We start from the raw sequence: 19,912 nt of genomic DNA, 5'->3' as shown, positions 1-19,912 counted from the left end.
ACTAATCAGTAAAGTTTAAAAAAGTACTCTTGCCTTCATGCCCATACCAGTTGTCAGAAACCAGTAAAGCTGCAGAGATAAAATTGAGTGAATTTTAGGACATAGTAAGTGGTACTTGAATGTGACATTAATATCTCCATTGATCTGTCCATTTATCTATGTGGGCCAAATAATCAAAAGTTGATAATCAATATATTAAACATAGAATATCCCTGAAAAATTCTAGTTATAAATAGGGAATTTGGTAAGCTGAGAGAGATGTCAAATACTGAATTGATGGGTTTTATATTCTCAATTGGTACTTTCATATTGTGTTCCAGTTTGCAATTGGAACTAAGAAATATATATATTGTTCCTCAGAAACTACTAAAAAATACAGCATAAAATGTGCTAAATTGAAGATATCTATCCAATACTATCCTAACATTGTTTAAAAAATCCCAGTCTGTGTGTCTATCTTCTATGAAAGTCAAACAATCAATTTCAGTTAGGAATCCATTAATTTGCACTAGAAACATAATTTGGTGTTCTGTAAAACATACAAATGTCATTTGCCATTTCCATTTTTAAGTGAACAATCAAACCAGTTGATAATGGTTGATTTTCAGAAACTACTACACACATAAAGATATATGAAAGTTTTATAAGTAGTACAAAGTTTGAGTAAAATGATGTGTTTAATATCTCCATTGATCTGTATCTCCACCCTCCTACATGTTTTGTGGCCTATCCTACAACACAGAAATAACAAAAAATTATAAATGTCCTATTTAGTGAAATGAAATATATAAACAAAAAGAGATCTGATGAAATACATTGTTCTTAATCATTGCATCCATAAAAGCAAAAGAGACTGCACATTATATATTCCATATGTTCCTTACAATGTCCCTCTAACCATGCTAGTAGCTACACAGTATAGTTCCTAGAAGCTTGCATCACTTCTGATAGGTTTCGGATGTCCAGATTCTACTTCTGACGTTATTACTCCTCAGTTATTCGCCAAGGAAACCTGGCATCTCACAATCTTCATTTGGACTGATCAAAGATTTGCCTGATAGACATCAACTTTTGATATGTACTTCACTCATTTTCATATAAATCAGTTGTTTTTTTGTTGTTTTTTTTAAAAAAATCCATTTTGAGCATGAAATTTATACAAAAATGTATAAATTTTATTTTCAGATTCTCCTTGGTTTTCCAATCCATTTCTCAACCAACTGTATCTGAAAAACCAGTGGCACGCAGTCAAGAAGAAGCAAACTCTACTAATATTAAATGTGCCAAAAAATGTACCAATGTATTAAACACAACTACAGATTTTCAAAGGAGCTCATTCTGCAAAATTGCAGTTTTGGGGGATGTTTTCCCTAATCCAAGCTGGAAAAGTGCAGAAAGTACTTACAAAACTCCACTTCTCTTCAAGACAACAACAGGATTTAAATTATTTCAGATGTATTTAAACTCAAAGGTTAAGGATGTGTTTAATAAGCTTGCAATGTCTTGTCAGAGGATTATGAAAGTACTTGAAACAAAACAAGGTGTAGCCAGTACATCTGTTAACAAAAGTAGCTATGAAAGAGAGAGTGGTGTCAGTAGAAGATTCGAAAGAGACCTGCAAAGTAAGGAAGACAGAAAGAGTTTGTATATATCTAAGAAAGAATCTCCAATAATGCAAGAAGAGCCCAGTCTTCCAACATACAGGTGTCGATTCTGCAAAGCTAATTTTGGTTCCACTTGTAGTTGCAACATTCATTTAACCAGTCATGTTGATGAGAAACCTTCTTGCAACGACATACTCAGTGAGACTGCTACAAGGGAATCAGAGTTCAATAAATGTGAAAAGGAACATTCTAAGGAGGAAGCATTTTCTTGTGATATTTGCCACAAATCCTTTGAGTGTAAGAAATTCTTGAAAAACCACAGCTCACAACACCAACAACGTAAAAAATGCTATTCATGTGAAATTTGTGGAAAATGTTTTAACACTTCTTACTACCGCGATTATCATTTGTCGATACATTTAGGTAAGAAGCCTCACAGATGTGCTGTGTGCAATAAAAGCTTCAGATCTAAATCATACCTAAATGAACATGTGGACAGACATTTTCAAAGGAATCGAGTTCTGTGTGAAATCTGTGGTAAATCTTTCCCAAAGAAAGATAGCTTGAGGCACCATGTGAAATCTATGCATTTCAAAGAGTTCAAATTCACTTGCAGGATGTGTAAGGCTGGGTTTCACACACAGCTGGAACTTCGGCAACACACAATGTCCCACAGTGAAGAAGAGAAAGCTAATGTTTCGAAACAAGAATGTGAAATTTGTGGAAATTTTTTTTCATCAACGTGGTCATTGTCTAGACATAAACAAATTCACACAGATGAGAAACCGTATGGATGTAATTACTGTAATAAAAAATTCAGACAGGATGCTCAGAGGAAAGTTCACGAGCAATGCCACACGGGTGTGAAGCCTTTCCAGTGCCAGTTCTGTTACCAAAGATTTCCAAACAAAGCCGAAGTTAACGACCACGAAAGCTCAAAGCATACAGGAAAAGCACACCGTAGATGTAAGTTCTGTGATTCATTCTTTCAAACCAGAAATGAACTACGATTACATCAGAAGAGGAACCATTCTACTGTAAAAATAGAAATAAAATGCAACTACTGTGATGAAACATTTGAAAGCCACAAGGAAAGAATTTTCCATGAAAACACACATTCTGATAAGCTTCCATTTGGATGTGATGTCTGTCACAAGCGGTTTAGATTACGCCCTTACTTAGTATTGCATAGCATGATTCACGTGAACACCCGTTCATTTACTTGCTCGTTTTGTCCCAAAAAATTTAAATCGAGAAGAGATGTAAAGTTACATTCACATGCACACATTAAGGAAAAGCCCTATGCTTGTAACAAGTGTGGAAAGACATTTCTCAGGGAAAACTTATTAAAAGCACATCAAGCAAGACATGACAAATGTAGTGAGTAAATATTGTAATGAATATTTAATTTAAAAAAGTTGTTGGAATTCAATGCTATATATAGTTAATTTCATAAATGATGTCTATTTCATTAATTCATTTCAATATTTTTCTTTTTGAAATTTATGAACAATGTGTGCTATTTGAAGTGAATGCTATTGTCATTTTTGTTCTCTTCCCAGTGCCTTTCGTGATTCATTGGTCTTGAATGTCTGTGCTACAGACTGATCTGATACAATAATATTACTTGAATGCAGTAAGAATTTTTAAATTGTTTTAAGTGTTAACAAAAAATAAATTTCTACTTTTCCATGTAATGTTGAAGAATAAAATATTTTGCCACATTCTGATAAATACATAATCCTACCTTCTTCCTTCTTCACAGTCGTTCATGTTGCAACATTCATCACTAAATTGTACAAATGAACAAAATACCATGTTGGGGTGTGTTTTGTACTCATTCAACATTTCAACCAAATAAACGTTGGTTTGCAGCAGCAGAAGATTTTTCAGATACAATTACGTGGTATTAAGATGATAAAACTAGGACACGATCAGGTGCAACACCAGAAAATTTTGACTGGGTGAGCACTATCCATATATTGATAAATTATGGTGAGCAGATATAAAGTATATATTTGAGCTTCACAAACATGCATTCTCTCCTGCCCCCTCTCCCAATTTTGTTTGCATTTCATTCCCCATTTCTTTTCAATGGTGTACATTTTCTTATTTATCCTTTACGGTCCTCCCCCCTTCTCTCACACACACTCCATGCTCCCTATTCACTCCACTCTAGAAAAAGGTGGCGAAGGGACTCGATGCCGTCACCTATTGAAAAAACACTTGGCAGTTTTGTTCCAAGCCCGTAGCCAGAATATTATTTCAGGAAAGGTGGCTGGCTCATCCTTTATCAGCAGCCGTCATCTAAAGTCGAAAAAGTTGGGGGTAGAAGCTCTGAAGATGAATTTCTCAGTTTAATCCTGATAGGAAGTAAAATTAATTATCACTATACACTATATAAATGAGATATTTGTAGGAAGTCTGAGGAAGATGCTTCAGTCTCATTATCCCTTCCCCTGCATATATGCTTGTCTTGACTCCTCAAAGACCTATTGCTGCTCAGGGTTTTCTCCTCTCTATCATTTCTTCTGTCTTTCCAGTGTCAGTCTTGATTTAATCTCCCTACTTATTCTCCATCATTTAGGTTCTCCTTCCTTTCAATGTATCTGCCTGTCCATGCTTTTTAACTGTTCACTGTGTACTTCGCTTTGTACAGTTTGTATATTGTCTTGTGCCTTTAAGTTAAGAAGAAATGTTCAACATAGCCTACTATTGTATTAGGTGAATGGAGCAAATAAAGTACTGTTTAATTCATGCGAAAATTATGAAATGTATGGAAGAAATTCTTTACCAATGCAAAAGACAGTGAAAGTTATTACAAAAAGCATTTATATTTGTGAAACCAGAGCTGCCCCTGCGAGGGGCCCTACATGGAGGCAAGCTGCCCAGCAGCAAAAATATTTGAAATGTAACTTTTAACATACACAGTGGAGGCACATAGTGGTTCGGATTTCATTTTAAACTGAAGATCCAGTCCCCATTACTTAGAACAAAAACTCAAATGTAATTTTAGCTTTTTAGATTCGGATAGCACGTTACGCCAAAATTCGACATTTACAGTTGCACAAGTTTCAACTGCCCTACTTTATTTGGCACCATTAATGTCCTTTACAGGACGAAATACCTTGTTTCTTCTTTCGATACAAGACCCATGTTGATTGCACATTATATATTCAAGGATGGCGACAGAAGGTATGTAAACACAGACAACGGTGAAGGTTTTTTTTTTGTTTTGTTTTCTCCATAATTCAAATGAATGATCTTGAATATGTAGTTTTAATATTGTGTGTTTTTAACTGGATATATTGCTGCTTCCTGGATGAGGGTTAATGAATGATCCTTTCATTTGGCTCACGGGGGTTTCACAAATTGATAAGTGCATGTGAACCTTAGCATTTATTTAATGTCTTGTAGGGAAAGTTTTAAAACACACAGGATAACACTGAAAAATGGTTAAAAAAAGGAATTTGCACAAAATGAATATCAAAGAATCGATGGAATTACTCAAGAAATCTGAAGTAAATCTTCATCTGGCTAATGCAGAAAAAGAGATTTCTCGATAGGGTTCAACAGAAATATGCATAGCACTTGGGAAAACAAATATTTATACATACTATATTGTGGAAATTGATTTAGACAAAAAAAAAAAAATCATCAAATTTGATCATGGTAGCTACGTAGCAGTTCTTCTCTTGTTCATAACGCTTTAAAACTCTTGGGAAAAAGTTTAATTTATTTACAATTATCATCATAGGCGCGTCGACTTTAGAGGGGCAAGCCATTTTGTGCCCTCTAAATTCCTCAAGATTGTAGATAAAAAATTTTGTTGTCAGTCTTATCGAAGTTCTTTTTCATACCATACGGAAGTCACGTTGGGTTGTTTTTGATATTTGTTCAATTCTGTATCATTTTGTACACCTCAGAAAACGTGCACTTTGGCTATAGCCAGATATTGCACTACTACTAGCCACAGAAGTATTATCTGGATCATGTTTAAAGTTTTAAATAAGAGATAAAATTTTCATAATTGGTTTTGTGTGAATTACTCACAGTTGATAAATATTAAAAAAATATTTCTATTATGGAAACACAATAAAAATATCAAATAAAAGGTCACTACTTATGATATTGTCTTTGAAACTGCAATTTTAGGCATGTGTCACTACCATGCCGCGTCAAGTTTCCCTTATTAAAGAGAGGCACTCCAAATGTGTGAAAAGGGCTAACAAATTAAACAAGAGAAGAATAGAAATAAACTGGGAAAAATGAGGGATCAGGAAAGGAAGAAAATAAACAAAAGAGAGGGATAGAAGAGGGGGAGGGAGGAAATTCTGGTAAACCTAACGGAACACGTGATTCCGGATGATCTCATGGAGATTTTAGAAAAGGGCCAAAGTTTGATATAGGAAATGAACACATTGAAAAAAGAGGAGTTTATAATTGCGGCTGAAAGAGCTGGGAAGATAGGGCTAAAGCTAAAGGGAAAATTCACGATGATATAGAAGAAAGGGTCAGAAAAGATAATTTGGGGGAAAAAAAGGGAATAAAAAGGGCAAAAGGGATAAGAGGGAAACTGCACATAGGAAAACATGACAAAGTTAAAGAATGTGAATGAATGTGTGAAAGAAATGAAGGTATACTTGATCCGATCTGACAAGGAAAACAAATGGCAGGGATAGGCAAAGATACTTATGAAAGAAAAATGGAGAAATGTTTTTGTTGTAAAGACTTCATAAAGATCAAAGATAACCAAATAAATAAAATAAAAATGGAAATTAGGAAAGGGGTTGAAACCAGTATAAAATTGGCTAGATCTACAAAAAAGAAATTAATTGAAAATAGTAAGAAAGGCAGTATCCCAATTGCATTTGGAATTCCCAAAACCCATAAGGAAGGAACCCCCCTAAGACTAATTATACCGATGTACACACACCCAAAATATTTCTTGGTTAAAACCTTGGTGAAGCAAATCAGGGCAGTGGGGGAAAGAACCGAACATAGCGTCAGTAATTCATGGGAAGTGAAGAAAGAGATTGAGAAATTGAAAATCACACCCCAAGATAAAATTATGAGCTTTGCCATTGTAAATCTATACCCTAGTGTCCCCAGAGACAAGGCAGCAGATTGCCTACAAAGATGGCTTATGGATAAAGGGGTGGACATAGTAATGACTTACTTACTTGACTTAATACCTGTTGTTCCCTGTGGAACATAGGGCATCAACAAAGCATTTCCACCTGGTCCTACTGACGGCAATTCTCTTCACTGCATTCCAGCTCTTTCCTTGCTCCAAGACCTCAGCATGAACAGATCTTCGCCACATCTGTCTAGGCCTACCTCTTTTCCTTCTTCCCTGCGGGTTCCAGTCTAGTGCCTCTCTCGACAGCCTCATTTTCCTTCCTCAACGTATGCCCTATCCAATTCCATTTTCGCTGCTTTATTTGTATGGACACCTCGGTTTCTCCAGATTTTCTCCAAAGTTCTTGGTTTTGAATCACTTCTGGCCAAAAGATATTCAAATTTTTTTTCAGCCAGAGATTGATGAAGGTCTGTAGTTTAGAGGTAATCGTTTTTGTTACCTTCCATGTCTCGGACCCATATAACAGTACTGACTTAACATTACTTCGAAAAATATGAAGTTTGGTCTTCATAGATATCTTCTCGTTTTCCCATACTGGATAGAGCCTCACAATGGTACCATTTGCTTTTTGGTTACCTTGAGAAACATCCTGTGCAGCCCCTCCATCTTTTGCCACCACACTACCCAGGTAAGTAAAGCTATCCACATTAATCTCTTCACCATTACTAAATGGGTCTGTTTTTGTAGAGTTAATCCTTGGTTGGTCTTCTTGGAGTTAATCACAAGTCCTACTTTTTTTGCACTTTCTATCAGATCTGCTAGTTTTGTTTGCATATCACCATGTGCTTCAGACAAGAACCACAAATAGTCTGCAAAATCAAGGTCTTCTAGTCTGTTATTCAATCCCCATTGGATACCACGTCTTTTCTCTCCTATTACATTTTGCATCACTGCATTGATCACAATCAGGAATATTGTAGGTGATAATATACAAACTTGCCTCACTGCAGACTGCACATCTATTGACTCAGATACACGGCCTTCATGTATAACTCTACATGTATAATCACGATAAGTTTCTCGGATAAGATCAAGAATTTTTGTGGGCACTCCATATTGTTTCACTTCCTTCCACATTGCATTTCTGTTGACCAAGTCAAATGCTTTCTCGAAGTCAACGAAAACTGTATAGACGAGATGACCATTGTATACATTGCTCCAAAATTATCTGCAAGGTGTTAATTTGATCAATACAAGAGCGATTTGATCGAAACCCTGCCTGTTCTCTTCTGAGTCTCAAGTTAACATGTTCCTTAATCCTGTTTAGGATAACTCTAGTGAAGATCTTACTCAGAATGGAGAGAAGTGCTATACCTCTCCAGTTGTCACACTTTGATGAATCCCCCTTTTTTGGTAGCTTCACCAACAGGGCACTCCTCCAGTCCTTAGGCATTACTCCATCTACTCATATCTTCTCAAATAAGGGCTGTGACATACATAGTGTCCGAAAAGTCATGCAACCCGGTGTTTATGACCATATAACAGAATAGCGAAATGGAATGAGAAGAAACACTTTCTGCCAAGAGAATGCCCTGTATATTGGGAAAATTTAGAGAGACAAACATATGTAAGAACATGCACGTTTTAATAACAAATAAGCAAAGTGTTGCCAAAGGTGGAAAAAAAAATTACAAATCGTGTGTATTGATTCACAGAACTCACTGAGGTAAATTATTGCAAATTTAGGGTTGCAGAGAAGTGCTCCTTCGAACATTTCAGTTGGTCCTCAATATTTGTAAGGAGGGTACCATCTTTACTTCTCACTGGTCGATTTTTCTGCATCTGTTTCCTTGACAGAACTTTGTGATGTTGTATAGTTCTTTAAGATTTCTCTTTTTTGCTACTTCCTCTGCCTGTTGGGACAGATTGTCTACCCAATTTCTTTGATCCCTACGAACACTACTCTTTACTTCTCGATCCTTGTCTGTATACTTTGTTTGCAATTCTGCCTTCCTTGCCCTTGTCCTGCTTGAGTTCATTGCCTCCTTAATTATTTTTCGCTCATTAATTTTTTCCCAGGTCTGCAGAGACATCCAATCTTTTTTCCTCCTATCCTTAAAGCCCAGAACATTTTCACTTACTTCTGCGAAAGCAGATCGAATTTTTGTCCATTTTCTTTCAATGGTTTCATTCTCCTCACTTTCATCGGTCAACCGATTTCTCAGTTCAATCCTGAAGGTTTCCTGGAGATTCTTATCCTTCAACTTACTAACATCATACCACTTTCTTGTCTGTTCCATTCTCTTCTTCCGAGCTTGAATTTTCATTTTAAAGTTAGTCACTACCAAATGATGATCACTCCGAATGTCTGCACCTCTCTTGTTTCTTACATCCCATAGTGACCGCTGCCACCTCCGTCCAATTGCAATGTGATCTATCTGGTTTTCTGTTCTATGGTCTGGTGACACCCATGTTACCTTATGGCATTTCTTGTGAGGAAATATAGTACCACCAATAACTAAGTCATGGCTAGCACAGAAGTCCACAAAAAGTTGTCCATTCTCATTTCGCTCTCCTAAGCCATGTTTGCCCATGACATGCTCAAGGCCTTCGTTGTCCTGCCCAACCTTTGTGTTTAAATCTCCTCCAATTATTATGATATCCTTCCTTTTTTGTTTCTTTATTGTTTCATTGAGCTGCCTATAAAACTCTTTTGTTTATCTTCAGGCTCTGCTACTTCTGTGGATGCATAACACTGCATCATAACGATGTTTCTGATATTGGTTTTGAAATGTGACACAATTATCCTCACAGACACTGGATACCATTGAATAAGGCTCCTTTTTGCTTCCTTGTCCATCAATATACCCACACCATCATGGCTCACACCTTCACCCTCAGGTCTTCCAGAATATATGAATGTAACTCCTTCATGGGTATTTACCTCTCCAAACTCTGACCATGTCACTTCACTTATACCTAGGATGTTCAGACGAAAGCTCTTCATGCAGGCCACTGCCTGCCGTAGTTTTTCACTCTCCTGCAGGGTCCTTACATTCCATATTCCAATTCTCGTTGTCCTTTTCAGGCCAAATGTCGTCGTCTTAGAATCAGTTCGGCTTCCTCTTGTTGATGTTTCTTTAATAGTGTGATTTAAAGTGTGCGGGTTATTGGCCCACAGCACCCGATCTTGGTGATGGGACTGCCACCTAAGCCTCCAAACAGGCTAATTTTCTGTCGGGGTATTTTCCCCTAGTCTTTTAGGATCCCTCCTCTCCACAAGACAGTGGCTTTTTCTCATATTTATACTCGATGAAAATGAGTGCCTCTTCCGCCAGCTATGCCATTCCGAAGATCTCCTTCTCCGCCATAGTTGCCATTGAGTTCTTCACCGTAACTCTGGCAAGGGGCCCTTACAAGGTACTACCAGCCGGTGCCAGCTGGACCAAGATTTTTTTTTTTAAAGGAAGTGTTACTCCTCCTGGTTCGGTTCTTCCGCCTCCTTTGCCGTTGAGATGGCCATCCATCTTCTTCTACCATTGGAGCCGTTGACCAGTAGGTTGCTTCTTGGTCTGACTCTTTACCACTAGCCTGCCCAGCATGGGATACCCTACCAGTAGCTATGCTACCGCTGGTATAGTCTAGTGGATCATCAGAGTACGCAAGCCCAACCACCAACTACAAGGTCATGCAACCACTAGGTGGGGGGACTTAGTAATAGCTTGGGAATATGTAAGATGGTTACAATTAGTCCACAGGGTACTATTTTGGTTTTAACAATGAAATTTACTCACAGAAGGAAGGGCTAGCTATGGGAAACCCGGTATCTGGGATTATCTCCAGCACCATTTTTCTGCATCATATAGAAAAAGCAGCCTTAGGACTAATGGATAATGAGATCAAATTTTTTGGAAGATATGTAGAGGACATACTAATAATAGGGGAGAAAAAAGGGCTAAATAGAATGTTTAATATTTTGGGGGAACAGGAAGATCGTATCAAGTATACCAAAGAAGAAATGAACAATGGGGAAATAAATTTCTTAGACCTCAGAATTATTAGCAACAAAGGGAAAATTAGAACTGGAGTATTTCACAAGACACGAGCGGGTAACATTTATATTAAGAAAGAATCAGAACAACGAAACAACGAAAAATAATGTTTTTCTGAACTTTTACATTAGAGCTAATAGGCTCTGTAATCAAAAAGAAGAAGTGGTAAAAGAGGAAGAATGGATTATGAGAACAGGGAACAGGAACGGGTATAGAGACAATGAAATGAGAAAAATAAGAAGGTGTGCCTATAAAATCTGTGAAAAAGAAAAAAAGAGGGAACCTTGGGAAGAGTGGAACAAAAGGGAATGAAGGAGGGGAAGAGGAAAGGGCATATAAGTTCATGGGAATTCCACACTTCAAAAATGTTTCAGAAAAAATTGAAAAGTTATTAAAAGGGTATAATAAATGAGGAATGAGAGCTCCACGGAACATCGAGAAACACTTCTCGGAGTATAAAAGAGCTGGAATGGAAAAACTCAAAACGAAGGTGAGAAAGTGGTGTATAGCATTGGGTGTAATTGCGACAAAGAATATATCGGGCAAACGGGGAGAAGTATGAAAATAGATGGAAAGAGCATGATAAGTACATCAGCGATGCAATTCCTAGAACTGGTTTATTAGAGCACATCTTGGAGAATTCACACAAAATTAAGAAGAGAGGGGTTATTAGAAGGGAAAGGGATATCATTAACAGGAAGGTACTCTCTGTGATCAGAAGTATCCGGACACCCACCTGAAAATAAAGTACAAGTTTGAGCAACCCTCCATCGGGAACACTGGCAGTCAATACAGTGTTGGCCCACCCTTAGCCTTGATGGCAGCTTTCACTCTCACAGGCATACTTTCAATCAGGTGCCGGAAGGTTTCCACCAGCCCATTCCTCCCAGAGCACCAAAATGAGAAGAGGTATTGATGTGGATCGGTGTGGTCTAGCACGAAGTCAGCATTCCAAAACATCCCAGAGATGTTCTGTGGGTTTCAAATCAGGACTCTGCGTAGGCCAGTCCATTAGTGGGACATTGTCGTCGTCAAACCACTCCCCCACAAGCCCTGCAGTATAGACGGGTGCTCGGTCGTGTTGAAAGACACAATGGTCATCCTTGAACTGATCTTCGACGGTAGGCAGCATGAACGCTGTTAAAATGTCAATGTAAGCTTGTTCCGTGACATTGCCATGTAAAGCAACAAGGGGGCAAGCCCCCTCCAGGAGAAACACGACCACATTGTAACCCCGCAACCTCCGAATTTCACTGTCGGCACTATACAGGCTGGTAGATGTCGTTCACCAGGCATTCGCCACACCCACACCCTACCATCGGATCGCCACATTGTGTACTGTGATTCATCACTCCAACCAATGGTTTTCCACTGTTCTATGGTCCAGTTTCGACACTCCTTGCACCACACGAGGTGGCGTTTTTAATTTGTCTGTGTGATGTTTGACTTATGGGTAGCTGCTCGGCCATGGAAACCAAGTTGCCGCACCTTGCGCCAAACAGTAATGGTGTTTGGAGGAGATCCTGATGCAGTTCGGAATTCCTGTGTGATGGTGGCGATGGATGATTGACGATAATGCTGTACGACCCTCTTCAACACTCGATGGTCTCTGGAGGTCAACATGGGAGGTTGGCCTGCATGCTTTTGGGTTGTACACATCCCTTCACTATAACATTGGAAACCGTGGACAGAGGGATGTTTAGGATGGTGGAAATCTCACACAAACAGACTTCCTACACAAGTGACACCTAACCAACTGACCACGTTGAAAGTCTGTGAGTTCCTCAGACCATCCCATACTGCTGTCTCAAACTGTCTGCAGACTACTGAGTTCACTGACTATGTGTTCCACACGGTAGATGGCAGTACTGTGTCGCCCTCTATGATAAACACACGTTTCGCGGTGTGTCCGGATACTTTTGATCACATAGAGTATATGAAGCAGAAAAACATATGTAAAGATAGGAATAAGAAACTGAATAGGGAAGATGTAAACCTCGACGATATTTGGATTAACATGTTTAAACGATGGGGAAAAAAATGGTCACATGGCTTGCTTTTTGATCACTTAGGTGCCATATTGGATTCAAGATGGCGAAATTCAAATTTTTAAATCCCTTGTTTCTGAGCTATTTCTCAACTAATTTCAATTTTTCTTTTTTGTTTGAATTCTCTAAATGAGACCTTCAACTTGTTTTCTCATCACTTTTCAGTAAAAATCAACAATACTACTAGAAATTTGAAAAATTTAAATTATGTACTAAATTATAAATATAGCTAAATTATGGTTTATGGGAGAAAATCACCTATGGTGCAAGGTTATCTGGCTTCTTGGATGAGGTAAATATTTTTTTCAAACTTTACCCTGGGAGAAGCCCATGTATGATGCAGGGTGCCTCAAAAGTAACATACCCAGTGGAGGCACAAGTGGTTCGGATCCCACTTTAAACTGTAGGTCCAGTCCCGATTAGCCTTACTTTGCATAAAGTGGACTTAAAACAACAAATCAATCAATCAATCGAAAGTAATGTATTCTGATTCTGGACTTCGGCCATTTCGGTGGTAACAACGAAATTGCTGCTTTCAGTTTGCACCAAAGGGATTTGTAGGCATGAATGAAAATATGGGATTAGGACATTTCCTGTGTGCCAGGACTGCCCAAACTTCTGCTCATGGGTCATATCGGGCTCACTGTTGCCTCTTATATGGCCCTCCTTAGTGCTTATTTTATTTTGAGGCATTAGGTTTAGTGTAAATTTGATGTAATATGGCCAATGATCAATTGCTCAAATAGCTACTGGCCCTGTATGCAAAAAGGTTTGCTCACCCCTACTGTAAAATGGAAGAGAACATGAAAAATATCATTGAAAATAGTGTAGTTAGTTTTATGCATTGAAGGCTCTGAATGGTAAATTCAACAGTTACAGACAATTGAATTTTTTTTTTGCTCGGATAAATAATAAATTAATTTTGTTTCATGGTACTGTACTGATATAAGGGAAATATGGACATTATTGATTGAATGATTGTAGGAGATTTAAGCAAACTCTATTTTACTGTTCAGTCTTCTTCCTTGTACATACCGATCACAGTAATGTATCCCTGAATTGAATTTGCAATCAATTTTTCCCCTGCCTCATCATCCAGTCCCTTTAATACTTTATTGGATTTGAAGATAAAAAAATATGCATATTAAATATCAAATAAATGTATTAAAAATTCCCAAAGGTACAGAGATTATTGGACTTTTTTTTGTTACCTGTCTAGTTTGAGTCATAAAGTTAACTACTAAGGCATGATACCCTGGTACCTCTTGATTACAAGGTGATGATGTTACCACTACGCATCAGGAAGGCCCCATGTTTGTGTTAGTTAATATGAAAGTCGTTTTTTGAATAGATTGCCCATTTCTCCAGCTATCTCAATGTACCTCTATGTACTGCAATCTCTAGTTGCACGTCCATAACATCTGACTTTCCTTTTTTGATTTACTTGTATCTGATAGGAGTTCAAAGAACATCTCTCTTTAATCAAGGGCCTCCCTGATGGCACAGTGGTAGCGTCGTCGCCTTGTAATCAAGGGGTCCCGGGTTCGATTCCCGGTGGAGGCACATGGTGGTTCGGATCCCACTTTAAACTGTAGGTCCAGTCCCGATTAGCCTTACTGTGCATAAAGTGGACTTAAAACAACAAATCTATATTTAATCAAGGAAATTGTATCCTAATATTTGTTGCATAATGTGAGCAGGCCTCAATGTAGTCTACCATCATAATGATATTTTCATCTCGAGAGGTGGTAAACATGGAAAATCCACATTTATATTTGTATTTTCTCATGCTTCAGAATGTTGTGCTTTACTACTGCTTGTTTCCTTCTGGCGATGTAGATAATTCGTTAATTACCTCTTGCAGGAGGGTGTTATTATAATAACACAGGAATAAATTGTTCATCTTCTGTTGCACCTTGCAGTAGGGTGAGCAAACCTTTTTGCATACAGGACCAGTAGCTACTTGAGCAATTGGTCGTGGGCCATATTACATCAAATTTACACTAAACTTAATGCCTCAAAATAAAATAAGCACTAAGGAGGGCCATATAAGGGGTAACAGTGAGCCCGATATGGCCCATGAATCATAGCTTGGGTGGTCCTGGTACACAGTAATGTAATCCCATATTTTCATTCGTGACCACAAATTCCTTTGGTGTGAACTGAAAGCAGCCGATTTTGTCATCGTTACTACCGAAACTGCCAAGGTTCAGAATCAGAATGTGTTACTTTTAATGCACCCTGCACCCACCATACATGGGCTTCCCCCAACGTAAAGTTTGAGAAGAATATTTACCTCATCTAAAAAGCCAGATAACCTTGCACTATAGGTGATTTTCTCCCATAAACCATAATTTAGCTATATTATTGTAAATTTAGTATGTAATTTATATTTTTCAAATTTCTAGTAGCATTATTGATTTTGTGGCCGCGGTGGCTCAGTCGGTAACGCATCTGACTACCATGATAAAGGTCCCGGGTTCGATCCCCGGCCGGTTCAAATCCGGGAACTTTTTTCTAACGATGGAAGCGGCCCCGGCGTCCACCCAGCGTCGAATAACATGGGTACCTGGGGGAAACCCTGGGGGGTAAAGGCGGTCAGGGGCGTGATGCTGATCACATCACCCCATTCACGACCGGATCAAGAAAGTGTGGGGCGTTACCCCCACACCCCCTATACGCCTTCATGGCGTGGTGCTATGCACAGGGGAACACTTTACCTTTACCTTTTTTTTTTACCTTACGGAAAAATGAAAGAAAGGAAGTTGAAGGTCTTATTTAGAGAATTCAAACAAAAAAGAAAAAATTGAATGGGTTGAGAAATAGCCGAGAAACAAGGGATTTAAAAATTTTAATTTTACCATTTTGAATCCAATATGGCGGCTAAGCGATCAAAAAGCAAGTCATGTGATCAATTTTTCTACATACTAACCACCTATTAAAAGTCTGTGAAGTCAAACTGAGGGTACATTTCAGTGCACACGAAAGTGGATCTAGCTTCTAGACTACATGGAGGAATCACCCCTGCTTCATCTGTGATTAGAACAACAAGTTTCAACATACAGAATTTCGAGTTCTTGTACAGAATATGAAACATATCACAGCAGCTGTTGCAAGTATTGGTGAGCATACACTCCAGATGTGTTTTGGAAGAATTGAACCATCATCTTTCTGCATCCATGAGACATCTTTAACATGATGATACAAGCTAAAGCCATTCCCTATCCACCCATCTAAAGTTAATGCTTGGTTGTTATAAAATACTGAAAGTGTCTATTTTTTTTGTAAGAATCCTTCAAATTGAACTTTTGCACATGATGTGGACATGTGCTCTCTTTACAGTTATACTCTATGCCAGTGGTTCCCAAAGTGTGCACCATATCACCCTGGAGCACCATGGCTCCAGGCAGAGGCACCGTGAAATGTTCCAATATTTTCACTGAAATGATATGTCCCAAAATATGTGCTTATTTAGTACTTTTTACGCATAAAATGTTTGTGAATTTGAAATATGTGTTTGTTTTAGCTTAAGGCAAGCAACCTAACCACACTAACTAAGTGTTGCAAGTGTTAGATAGGTCTGCATTCCTACCTGGGCACCTCGGAAAATCTTGAAGTACTAAGGGTGCCATGAAATGAAAATGTTTGTGAACCACTGCTTTATGCTGACTGTTGGGTAAATGTTAACTAAGAAAATAAACTGATACATGTAAGGTGGCCAAGAAGTAATGACTTTTTATTTCAAGTATTGTTTTTCATCAAATTATAAGTTTTTGAAATTTCAAATTGTGACTATGAACCTGGCAATTGATAATGTTGATAAAAGAAAATTCAATGGAATCTGTGCACATAAGGTTTAACAGAACAGTAGCTTTTTAATGAACATTTTAATGACAGTTCCGGTAGTATCAAATCTATAGTTCAAACACATGATGGTTTTCCTGGTCGATGCTGGTTCCCCAAACTCTTTACATATGTGATGCTGCATCATGTCTCACAACAATAACATAAGTTGTTTCATCACTCACCAATGTTGGGAATACGGTGTTGCAAAAATGATCTCTTTTTCACACCATTCCAATATTTTATCTTTCTTCTTCACCAAGTACATTTCTGTTAATATTTTTTTTTCTCTTATTTTTACGTTTCACATTTATTTTGTAAAATTGTTATGTAACCAATAGTGAGTCACTATTTCTTGTTCACCCTGTTACTAATGATCGAGGTATGACAGATCGGTTCTGTGTCAATATCAGTCGGTATAGTATAGTTGGATTGGATTATCATATTAATATCAATAATTTTACTGATCCAGTATATCTATAAAAAGCCTACAATGGAAATTTCTGCCAGTTTGTTATTATTTTTATGACTGTAAACATAAAATTTAAGAGCTCTGATTTTGTAAAGTAAATATCTAATTCTTCAGTTTCTTTTTCAATGGTAAAAGCCCTTCGTAGTCACCCATTGGATATATTACTTAAGGAATTTAATGAACCACAAGGAACATTTGCAATTTTATATGAAACTGATAGAATATTGGCTATTGGTATCAGTGATTTTTTATATTTTTTTATTGGTATCAGCAAAAAAATCATATCAGTCCATTCCTACATGTTACACACATCTTACTTAAATGAGATTAACTTTTTATATATAATTATTCACACAAGAAATTTACAGGGAAATGTATACATTTTATTTTCAGATTCTCCCTGCTTTTCCAATCTGATTCTCCACCATCTGAAGGACCAATTGTGTGTGATCAAGAGGAAAGAAACACCAATAATTGTGAACATAGTGAATTATGTACCAGTACAAAGATAGGCACAATTACGCACTGTCAAAGGAGTTTGTTCAGCAAAATTGCAATTTTGGGTGAAATGTTTGCTAATCCAACCTGGAAAAATGCAGAAAGTACTTATAAAACGCCATTTATCTTTAAAGCATCAAAAGGGTTTAAAGAACTGCAAACACGTTTACAATCAAAGGTCAGAAAACGAGTTAATAAGCTTGCAAAGACCAGCAAAAAGATTAGCAAATTACTCAAAACAAAACAAGTCACAAATTGTACACATTATACGGGGAAAAGCTGTGGAAGAGTGTGTGTGGGTGGCAGTATATCAGAAACAGACTTGAAAATAAACAAAAACATAAGAAGTTTGCATTCATCTGAAAAAGAAACTCCTATAATAAAAAAAGAGGAACAAGGAATCACTCTCCCACCTTACATCTGTCTGTTCTGCAAAGAAACTTTTGATTTTGCTCTTATTTTCAACAAACATTTAACCAACCATGTTGGGGAAAAAATATTTTCTAGCAGTAAAGCTATTGTCAGCAAATGTAAGTCAAATACACATCAGGAAAACAATTCTAAAGAAGAGGATTTTTACTGTGGTATTTGTCATGAATCCTTTGAATGCAAGAACTTCTTGGACAACCACAAATTGCAGCATCAGCAAAGTAAAAAGTGTTACTCATGTGAAGTTTGTGGAAAAATTCTTGCATCTCCTACTGGCCGAGATTTACATTTGTTGTTAATTCATGTTAATGAGAGAACACACAAATGTATTTTATGCCACAAGAGTTTTAAGTTCAAAGCTGCTTTGAAAATACACATGGACAATCATTTTAAAAAGAGCCAGGTTCTATGTGAACTTTGTGGTAAGTCTTTCGCAAAGAAAAACTTGAGACAGCATATGATAGGCATGCATTATAAAAAGTACAAATTCAATTGCAGGATATGTAAGGCTGGATTTCATATCAACCTTGATCTTTGGCAACACATGAAATCCCACAGTGCAGAAGAGAAAGCTAAACTTGTGAAAGTGAATTGTGAAATTTGTGGAAAAGGTTTTACAAGTAAAGGGACTTTAAATATCCATAAACTAATTCACAAGAATGAGAAACCATTTACTTGTAAATATTGTGACAAGACATTTAGACAAGTGTGTCACAGAAAAGCTCACGAACTTAGCCACACGGGTGAAAAGCCTTTTCTCTGCCAGTTCTGTGAACGAGGCTTCCGAAGTAAAGCAGAACTTCACGTTCATGAAAGCACAAAGCATACTGGGAAGGCGTTCCTCAAATGTGAATTCTGCGAATCATCATTCCAAAGGAGAAATGTCTATCATTCCCATCGAAGAAGACATCACATGAATATGGAATATGATTCACATTTGTTGAGTGACACTGGCAAGGAGACATATGGATGTAGCATGTGCAGTAAGAGTTTTACATATAAGTCTACGTTAAAGCAACACATGGACAGACATTTCAATAACAGTAGGGTTTCATGTGAGCTTTGTGGTAAGTCTACCTCAAAGATCAATTTGAGGAAACATATGGAAGCTGTGCATTATAAAGTGTACAAATTCAATTGCAGGATATGTAAGGCTGGATTTCATACAAACCTTGATTTTCATCAACACATGAAATCCCACAGTGCAGAAGAGAAAGCTAAACTTGTGAAAGTGAATTGTGACATTTGTGGAAAAGGTTTTACAAGTAAAGGGACTTTAAATATCCATAAACTAATTCACAAGAATGAGAAACCTTATGCTTGTAAATATTGTGAGAAGACATTTAGACAAACCTCTCAAAGAAAAGCACATGAACTCACCCACACAGGTGAAAAGCCTTTTCTCTGCCAGTTCTGTGAGCGAGGCTATCGAAATAAAGCGGAACTACACGAACATGAAAGTACAAAGCATACTGGGAAGGCCTACCTGAAATGTGAATTCTGCAAGTCGTCATTCCAAAGGAAACGTGACTATTATTTACATCGAAGAAGACAGCATAGGAATGTAGGAGCAGAAATGAAGAGTAGTTAGGTGACAAGACGTTCAAAAATAGGAGGAGGGTTGCTCTCATGAGACCACTCACATTGACAAGCTCCCATTTCAGTGCCATATCTGTCAGAAACAATTTAGGTTATGTTATTACTTGGACTTGCACAACATTGTTCATGTGACAATACATACAGTTGCTCTCTTTGTTCTAAGAAATTTAAATCAAGAAGAGATGTAAAGATATATCATAATCACACACTGTCGAAAAACCCTATGCTTGTGACAGGTGTGGAATGGAATTTCGCAGGGAGAACTTTTTAAGAGCACATCATGC

The 19,912-nt window shown here is 37.6% G+C and overlaps 1 protein-coding gene across 3 annotated transcripts in view; it reads left to right on the top strand.

Annotated features, from left to right (window-relative positions):
- The window catches only part of LOC145985061 (uncharacterized), a 97,579-nt gene extending 77,950 nt beyond the window's left edge, over positions 1 to 19,629 (top strand). Inside the window, exon 7 of one of the 3 annotated variants that reach the window (XM_083118605.1) lies at positions 17,496 to 19,629. In XM_083118605.1, the coding sequence (XP_082974731.1) occupies positions 17,496 to 19,620 (2,125 nt within the window). In that variant the 3' untranslated portion in view covers positions 19,621 to 19,629. The other 2 variants (XM_083118610.1, XM_083118608.1) reach the window with 2 other exon arrangements.
- The last annotated feature ends 283 nt before the right edge of the window (positions 19,630 to 19,912 follow it).

This window comes from Lepisma saccharinum, chromosome 3 (assembly GCF_977018435.1).
Source record: "Lepisma saccharinum chromosome 3, izLepSacc3.1, whole genome shotgun sequence".
NCBI classification, from domain to species: domain Eukaryota; kingdom Metazoa; phylum Arthropoda; class Insecta; order Zygentoma; family Lepismatidae; genus Lepisma; species Lepisma saccharinum.
The sequence above is the reverse complement of the archived record's forward strand: the minus strand, read 5'-3'. Positions and strand labels throughout refer to the sequence as shown.